Consider the following 9511-nt stretch of genomic DNA (forward strand, 5'->3'; position numbering starts at 1 on the left):
TGCATGAGGAATCACATCCGACATAATTATCCATCATTGATCCATTGCCATATGAGCTTTTCACATATTGATCTTTGCTTAGTTACTTTTCCGTTGCCACTGTTATGATTGCTACAAAAACTGCTACTGTTACTTTTGCCACCGTTACCGTTACTTCCATACTACTTTGCTACTAAATACTTTGCTGCAGATATTAAGTCTTTCAGGTGTTGTTGAATTGACAGCTCAACTGCTAATACTTGAGAATATTCTTTGACTCCCCTTGTGTCGAATCAATAAATTTGGGTTGGATACTCTACCCTCGAAAACTATTGCGATCCCCTACACTTGTGGGTTATCAGTAGGTCAGTGGTAAACTACTCACACATCATTGAAAAGGCAACAAGGTTGATGTAGAGCCCCTCCGTGATTGATTCCCCCTCCGGCAGAGTGCCGGAAAAGGCCTCCAGATGAGATCTCACGAGAAGAGAAATTTGTGGGGGGAAAAATATTTCGGCTGGCTCTATGTTGGTTTCTCGATTTTAGAGAATTTATAGAGGCGGAGATAGGTCAAACGGAGCCACGTGGGCCCCATGAGCCACCAGAGCGCGCCCCACCCCCTAGGCACGCCTTGATGCCTCGTGGGCCATTGCTCCATCTTCTGATCCTCTCCCGAAGCTTCCGGGGTCTCTTATGTCCAGAAAAATCTCTAAAATGTTTTGTGACATTTGGACTTCGTTTCGTACTGATATTCTGAAAAACTAAAAACAGGCAAAAAACATCAACTGACACTGGGCACCAAGTTAATAGGTTAGTCCTAAAAATTATATATATAATTGCTTGTAAATGCATATAAAAAAAATCCAAGATTGATACTATAATAGGATGGAACAATAAAAAATTATAGATACGTTGGAGACTTATCAGACGACAATGTGGCGCTCAGGGGTGTGGCTGCATTTCACTGGAATCGGAGGTGCCCAGTGCTACAAGCGATACGTCAGGGAGCCGAAGACGGTGGCCACCTGTGCTGCAACCGGCAATCGTCGATGCTGGAGCGAGGTGATGACACAGAGGCCGATCGAACATGCTGCAACCGACAAAACATTGAGCTACAACCGACGAGTTGTTTTGCTAGGACAGACGTGATGCGACCGGGGATGGCGATCCATTTCTTTATGAAACTAGTTTTTTTTTATGGGACCGGCCGAAATTTTTGCTGCGAGCCATCGACGATGAGCCATTATTTTTGTTGGGATTGGCGAGTTTGTTGAAACCATGATTTGTTTTGTTGAAACCATGCATTTGTTTTGTTGGAACCATGCATTTTTTGTGTTTTATTGGACTATGGTATTGTTTTTCCGGAACCATGTTATTGTTTTGCTGCAACCGGCACAAACACTGTCCAAATTACGATCGACACGAGATTGCGCTGCAACCGTCGTCGGGGCTGCGGGAGGCAGTGGTCTTGCTTACGGTGACAACGACACACGACGATGACACGCGACGACTAGAGACCGGCATGCCACAACCGGCACTCAGACGCACTGGAATCGACATGAGGGCGAGCACGGGGCCGCGCGGGTTGCCGGCGAGCACATGGTTGAGGACAAGCGCGGAGCGAGTGCGACAACACGGGTTGCCGGCGAGCGCTGGTGGCGTGATTCCTACGAGTGTTGTGTTCAGATCGAAGACGAAGAGAGATTATCCAACATCCAACATGGCAGCACCGCGATCGGCCGAAATTTGGGCCGGTCGACCGGCGCATAGCATCCGCACAAAAAGGAAGGGCAAAACAATTGTACTACTGCTACGGCGAGCCGTGAATGCAATCATCTCGTCGCCTTGTCCACAGAGCGGCGTCATAAAAACACCAGCGACACGGCTGCGATCGGAAACGGCGCGGGCGGTTGTTACCCCTGTCGGACCGGACGGAACAAAATTTACTCCCTCACTGCCAGGTTGGCCCCGACGGCACCCGAATTTAACTCGCCCGTCCCGAGCGGAGAACGCTTCGCCTCTGCCTCTGCCTCCGCCAGTTACCACCGGGCAGTACACACACTACACAGTAGAAACCGGCAGGCAGTAACGACACCGCACCACCATCACCACCATGAGCGCAGGTGAGGGAGAGGAGAGGACATTTTACCGCGAGGACAGCAGCGACGGCGACGCGAGCGCCAACCACCCTTAAGTAAGACGGCGGGGGAAAGGAAAGGAGAGGATCAGGGAGGAGGGAGGCAACAGCGGGTCGCGATTAAGCTGTCGCGCGCGGCAGGGAGTGGCCAACTGCTGGATCTGACGCCACTTTGCTGCTACGACTTCGCCATCCCTCCCCTTCCCCCCCCCTCGCCTCGCCCACGCCGCCCCCTCCCACTGTCGCGCAATTCCTCGAGCACCCCGGGCGCGCGCGCGGCCCCGATCTCCGCGGCAGCGGCCAATGCCGGCGGCGCGATGAGCGTGGAAGACGAGGTGCTGGGGGAGGAGGGGGAGGAGGACACGGAGGAGCTCTTCTACGAGTCGCTCGACCGCATCCTCTCCTCCTCGGCCTCCTCCACCTCCGCCTCCGCCTCGGACGACGACGGCGGCGACCTCCCGCGCCGCAGCCGCCGCTACGATGCCGCCGCGCTCGACCTCTGGACCTCCCAGCCGGCGCCCATCCAGGAGCGCCGCCACCGCCTGCTCCAGCTGATGGGGCTCGCGGGGGACCCTTCCCTCGCGCGATTCGAGATGGGCCGATCCGCCTCCTACGACGATGTGGGACCGCGGCCGGCTTCTCCCGTCTCGCGGTCCAGATCGGACGGGGCCTCCACCGCGAAGCCTCCGGTTGGAGGCGGCCGTTTGCGCCCCACCTCGTCCGACGCATCAGATGCCAGTGCCACGCTGGAGGCGGTCGAGGAGGACCCAAGCTGCTTGATCAGGAACCTCGACGACGGCAGCGAGTTCGTGGTGAGGGAGGAGTCCGGGCTCCGCGAGGTTGGTACCGGCCGCCAACTTACCGTGGAGGAGTTCGAGCTATTCATCGGCCGCTCCCCCATCGTCCAGGAGCTCATGCGCCGCCAAAGCGTCACCAACTCCAACCCAAACTCCAATTCCCAAAGTGGCGCCTCCACCCCCATGGAGAGGTCCAGCTCCGGCTCCAGCAATGGCGGGGCACGTTCTAGGCGGCGCAGCAGCTGGCTCCACACCATCCGCAGTGCGGCTGGCTCCATGGTCACCTATTCACGTGACCGCCGCGGCGACGATAAGGACACGTCCTCAGAGAAGGGTGGCCGCCACTCCAGCTCGGCTACAGAAGACAGCCAGGATGGTGTTGCACGCCATGGTCCAGACCGTGTCAAGGTGCGGCACAACGGCAAGTCATACAAGGAGCTCACTGGCCTGTTCATGAACCAGCAGATACATGGGCACAAAGGGTCCATCTGGAGCATCAAGTTTAGTCCTGATGGGCGATACCTTGCAACTGCTGGAGAGGATTGCGTGATCCATGTTTGGGAGGTGTTGCACTCTGGAATGATGAAGGAGGAGAGGGAGGTGGAAGATAATGGGACCTGCAATCCTTTCGCTGCCATGGTATGTGATGAGTCACCGGAGCCAATGTTAGCATCTGTTGCTACAGAGGGCAGCCATTGGGAGAAGAAGCTGCCGGCAAAGGATCTGCACAGTCGGAGATCTGGGGGCTCAGACCAGCTGATGGTGCCAGAGCATGTGTTTGCACTGTCTGAGAAGCCTGTTATAACCTTCGCAGGGCATTTAAAGGATGTGCTTGATCTCTGCTGGTCCAAATCTCAGGTAAAGCTAACACGTTGTAGTCTTGCTTCAATTCAATGTGTGAATACTAGTTTTGAGTGTAAACTTGAGATGCAGAATGTGCTTTAAGTAGAATGAAGTTCAGAATGGACAATAGTCCCAGTGATTAGATAATAACTACTCCCTCTCTAGTGATCTAAAAAGTCTAGTATTTCTTTACGGAGGGAGTACATTTCTGTATTTAGAAATGGAAAACCAGACTAGGGACACCACGTTGTCTTACCTTGTCAAGTTGGCATCCTGATCTGGTGTACAATGCTGGTATTAGAAATGTAAATCTAGCTGGTTCAGGATTAGGCAATCTGATGTTGAAGCAAAAGACTTATGAACTAGGACTTTTGAGAGAGGTAGAGACTGTGGCCACCCCGGGGGCTAGGTAGAAGAACTGTTCTTCTACTTTCTGGCTTGATCAGAGGTGTACGAGAGTCCAATTGTATAGGATGACTTAATTGATCCACAAGATGGATGTGAGATTTGAACTCTCTATCTTATCATATTTGGATTCTTCTTAATTGATAAAATATGAGGATCTTGTCCCTAACTTGGTGCTGGGTCATGTACTACACATACATAACAAATACACATTAATCTGTTGAATTATTTGAAAATAATTATGTCCAGAGCCTAGCTGGAAGACTACATCATATAAATTTAACAAGGTTCGATGAAGAGTATAAGCAGTTACGAACCTTGTCTCGTCAGTTTTGCAATGTTGGTTCGCTGTTTGCATTATTTCTTGTTCATTTATCACATTAAGACTTAATGAGAACCAACACATGCAAACCCTTGAGCTCTAGCAAATTGCATTATTTATTATGTATCTATTGTTCCAATTGGTTCCATTTATTGAAGCACTTTGTTTTACTCCATGTCAAATTTAAAAGTGGATTGGCTAGGGCCAGGACACTGGGATGAGAGACATGTAAATTTTGCACTGTTTGCTTGGATAGAGAGTGAGAGGAGAGTTGTCAAACCTTCATCAGTGACACAAGATCAGATTCCGAAAAACTATTATGAGCTTCTTTAAGCTGTGAGCGGGGGTGGTGCCAGCAAAGAGGCAACTGTGTGCAGTTGCATATTACTTCGGCCATTCTGAATTTCTGACCACCACACACGGATACACGCACTCACACACAAAAGAAGAGAAAAGGATAAATGATGATTTTCTCGGAAATATTATTTAAGTACCTCTGGTTAATTACTCCATCATCAATCAGGTTTCTTGGTCATTTATTCTTCCTTCACATCTCTAAATTTACATTTATAGCGCAAATTGTATATGGTGTGCAATTTTAATTGAACTTCAGCTTGCAGTGTGTTATAGTTTAGTACTAATTAGGACGTTGGCCATCTTGTCCAAAAAATATTCGCGACCACACCCGCACCCGTTTGCACACCTGAGTGTGTGGAAACACGCACACAGAGAAGAGAAAATTGATAAAAATAATATTTCTTGGCAATAGCGTTAAAGTACCGCTGGTTAATTACTCCATCACTTGTCTACTTAACTCAGGTTTCCTGACTATGTATACTTCCTTGGCATATCTAAATTTGTGTTTAGCGCCAACTCAGCATGGTGTGTAATTTCAATTGAAATTCAGCTTGCAGTGCGTTATATAATATAGTACTAACTAGGACATTGGCCATCTCGCCCAAAAAAATTACTCGCTAGCTGAATTATCTACCATGCTATCCATATCATTGTAAATTCAATTTGCTAGCCCAAGCTGCCGTCCATTGTACAGAACCTGAACATGTATTTTCAGGTTTCTATGCAAGAAACTCTAGGAATCTCTTCCGAGTACTTTAATAAATAGATAAATATGCGAAGGACATTTTGCTTCTGAATATATTGCATCATAGAGATCCTTCAATATGCACCTGGATTTACTTTGGTCCCAAAAGTTCAAACTAGGTTTATATGCCCTTAAATTTGTAGCCATGTGACAAAAGGCACATTCAACAATTTATTGGGGGAATCTGCTGCATGAAAGACGAATACTGAATTTGCAAATTAATCGATTCCATCTACAATGTTGACTTATTATTGAAGTTAATGCATTCCAAGCTAATTTTGAAATCAGGGACCTCTGATATAATCACTTATCCAAACGATAATTCTAGGAATGTAGCAGCACAATTTGTTATGGTTTATTTTTGTTACCAGTTATTCCAGTCCCTGAGCTTCCTTTTGTAACTGATGTGCAGTACTTGCTTTCATCATCAATGGATAAAACTGTACGGTTGTGGCACATGTCAAGCACTTACTGTTTGAAATCCTTCTCCCACAGTGACTATGGTAAGAACTAAGAACTATGTTTTCAGAAGATTTCTCTCCATGTGCGATTAAATGCACTGATAGCACTGTCCTGAAATTTCTCATATCATTTCTTCATTCAGTGACTTGCATCCAGTTCAACCCTGTTGATGATAGATACTTCATTAGTGGTTCTCTGGATGAGAAGGTTCGAATCTGGAGTATACCGAAACGTGAAATTGTTGATTGGGTTGATCTACATGAAATGATTACTGCCGCATGTTATTCCCCCGATGGACAGGTTTGACTTATTTCATAGTTCTAAATTGGTCAACAGGGTTTATTGGCTTATTGCATGTTCATTCTAACACGTTTTTATATTTTCTGCAGAGTGCACTCATTGGCTCCCACAAGGGCAATTGCCACGTGTATGACACGTCTGGTATATATCTGTCCCTCTCTCGTTTAGTTGCATTATTTTGCTGCTGTGACCCCTTTTTTTCTGAGGACTCGGCTAGTGCTGTTATCTAAAGATTGCATTCGCTGTTGTTATCCAGTTGTGCAAACTGAAGTTTATATGTTTTACATGCCTAACATGTTTATATTTTGTGACTAGATAATATGCTTTGTTACAAGAAACAAATTGACCTGCAACTCAAGAAAAAGAGATCCAGTCAGAAGAAAATCACAGGATTCCAGGTACTTATCTCAAGCACCTGGCATACTTGAGATATTTGTTCTGTTCCATTATGTACTGACACTGAATGATAGTTCCTCAATAGTTTATCCCAGGAAGTTCTTCAAAGGTCATTGTCACATCTGCGGACTCAAGAATCCGAGTTGTTGATGGCTTCGAACTACTTCACAAGTTTAAAGGTAGGTAATACTGAGCTTGGTAATGTCCACATTGGTGCATATCATATTGATTCGGCTTCCTGTGACAATTGGTTTGGTCCAATAGCACCGCATCCACCGACCCCATCCCGTGCGTACTGTTGATGAGCCTGACTTCCACACAATCTTTCCCTTTACAACACTCGCTATCTGTTTCAACTTTCAAGAAAATGAACCTTTTTCTATTCTGCCAGTTGGTTACTATTATCGTTTTTCAGGGTTTCAGAACACCAGCAGCCAAATCTCAGCTTGTTCAGCTGCAAACGGGAGGTACATTATTTCTGCGAGTGAGGATTCACGTGTATATATCTGGAGATACAGTGATGATTCCAAACCAAGCAGAAAGAAGAACATTGTTCCTGTCACAAATACCCATGAGAACTTCCGCTGCGAGAGAGTAACAGTTGCTGTTGCTTGGCCTTGTGCCGGCGCCAGAATGACTAATAGAGCTATCTCCAGGAAGCAAGATAACCTGGACAGTGTGGCTGGTAATGGTCATGTACTTGGATCTGAACCTGCTAAAGAGGACGAGATTCCTGCTGTTCAGGACCAGAGCAACAATTTATGTAACAATGGCGCGACTTGGCCCGAAGAGTTGATGACAAAAACAAAACAAAGCCCCAAGTCTAATACAACCCATCCCGGCGATGTTGATCAAGCTCCGAGTCCGCCGGCCTGGGGCTTAGTGATCGTGACAGCAGGCCATGATGGTCAAATCAGAACATATCAGAACTTCGGTTTTCCAAGTATAACATCGATCTGAGTACCCGTATCGTAGACATTGCATTGCAGGACTGTAGTTTTGTGTACATAGATGGAGATAACGGGTGAGTTGCACAGCACTGAAGGATTTGACTGAGGTTGCTCCTTGGTGCGCCTGCTTCAGAGTTTCGGAATCTTCGACTAACATATTGTCAGGGCTCAGCTACTTCGATTCGGTATGACATTCATTTACTCTAAATTGTACATGAAAGTAAAGCCCTAGAGTGACGGCTGTCAGCTGGTTGGAGTGATATCGTGCTCCTCTCACCCAGCAGCTTCGACCTTGTAGCAATTGTCTGTTCGCCCTTTCCATTTTTCTCATCTTTATATTATATATTTTTTGTAAGAAAGAAAAATCTCAGTGCTACAGAAATGAGAAAATCAAAAGAGTTACACATAGGGTGACAGATCGTTCTGCTGGCTTTCCTTTCCTCTGAATGTAGGTAGAAGTGGAAAATTATCTTACTGTAGCTTTTAGACCATTCCATGAAAGGCATTTTCTTTTATTGCTTTATCTGAAGTTATATGAGTCTTGATATACTTGTTCGTTCATTTCTACCATGTATTGAGTTCGCAACTGGGTAGTACCTGCACTGCCCGCTCTCAAAATGAGCCTACTTGTCAACGACGCATCATCTACTGTGTTCAACATTCAGTTTCAGGAGAAGCGAAATGTCATCAGACGTAACCGCAGGCGCAGGCTACAGAGCAAATTTTATAGCCGCTGAAACCCTCTGGCTGAGTCGGTTAGGGCATCTCCAACGCTAACCTGTAGGAGTATACTATCTCTTCGCAAGTGTCCGTGTTTTACGTCCACACAGAGGTCCGGAGATTGATACGGAAGCGCGCTAGCCGCAAGGTTGACCTCTATTTTCTCAGACATTTTATCAAACATTTGGTGTGCGGCGTGTGGCGTGTGGCGAGGTAATACACAACGACCCGGCCAGGACAGCGGCGACGAGCACCACCACCATCGTAGCGAGCACATGCCCAGTAGCAGCAGCCTCGCCCTGCCCTCCAAATCCAGTAGCCCGGCGCGAGCAGGCGCGGGGCGGCGGCACATGCCCGAGTAGTAGCAACCTCGCCCTGCCCTCCAAATCCAGTAGCCCGGCGCAAGCAGGCGCGGGGCGGCGTGAGCCGGCGCTGCCCGGCCAGCTTATGAAGCGGCGCGACGCAGCTAGTTCGTGGCTCGGGCGCGGGGTGCCATCCCCATGTAGTAGCAAAAGGGCCCGTACGTTACAACGGGAGAAAAAAATACAACACGCTCTTAATTTAGAAAAAAAATCTACAATCTGAGTATTTGTAGCTACGACCCAAACAAAGATGGTCTTTGCCTACAAAGGGCAAGTTCAAGATTCCACATGTCTTTGTAGATTTAATACGTACAAAGAAACGGGCAAGTGATCTTCAATTTCGTCTCCAATCCCGATTTTGCTGAGATGTTCATCCACGATCTGGATAAGTACCGATATGAAAGAAAGACGAATAATGCACTGTTTATTAAGATTGCATCCTGGATAGTATTTTTAAATGGTTAACAGGTAAAATAATACCATATTCAGATTCCATATATTTTTCTAATCAAATTCCATATATAACATGTTAAATTTGGAGTTACGGTTTAGAAGATACGAGTATTTTTAAAAACATTTAATATGTACTGCGGGTTTAATATAAGATACATTAGGGGTTTTTCTATAAAATAGTATGACGGACTAAGAATACCTATTTCTTTTATTAGTAGGTATAGAAGACGATGGCCACCTAGCCGGGTCGAACAGGGGTACCTGAGGGCATGTCTAGCAGATC

The 9511-nt window shown here is 46.9% G+C and overlaps 1 protein-coding gene across 3 annotated transcripts; it reads left to right on the forward strand.

Moving 5' to 3' along the window:
- Positions 1 to 2006: 2006 nt before the first annotated feature.
- On the forward strand, positions 2007 to 8101 carry LOC123144927 (WD repeat-containing protein 44). 3 transcript variants are annotated; one of them, XM_044564198.1, is made up of 7 exons: positions 2007 to 3771; positions 5998 to 6088; positions 6190 to 6347; positions 6437 to 6488; positions 6663 to 6745; positions 6818 to 6922; positions 7159 to 8101. In XM_044564198.1, the coding sequence occupies exons 1-7, from the start codon at positions 2434 to 2436 to the stop codon at positions 7339 to 7341; spliced, it is 2010 nt and encodes a 669-aa protein (XP_044420133.1). In that variant the 5' UTR covers positions 2007 to 2433; the 3' UTR covers positions 7342 to 8101. The 3 variants fall into 3 exon arrangements, with proteins under 3 accessions (XP_044420133.1, XP_044420132.1, XP_044420134.1); XM_044564197.1 differs by having other exon boundaries at positions 6829 to 6922; XM_044564199.1 differs by having other exon boundaries at positions 6839 to 6922.
- The last annotated feature ends 1410 nt before the right edge of the window (positions 8102 to 9511 follow it).

Source organism: Triticum aestivum, chromosome 6D (genome assembly GCF_018294505.1).
Source record: "Triticum aestivum cultivar Chinese Spring chromosome 6D, IWGSC CS RefSeq v2.1, whole genome shotgun sequence".
In the NCBI taxonomy this organism is placed as follows: Eukaryota; Viridiplantae; Streptophyta; class Magnoliopsida; order Poales; family Poaceae; genus Triticum; species Triticum aestivum.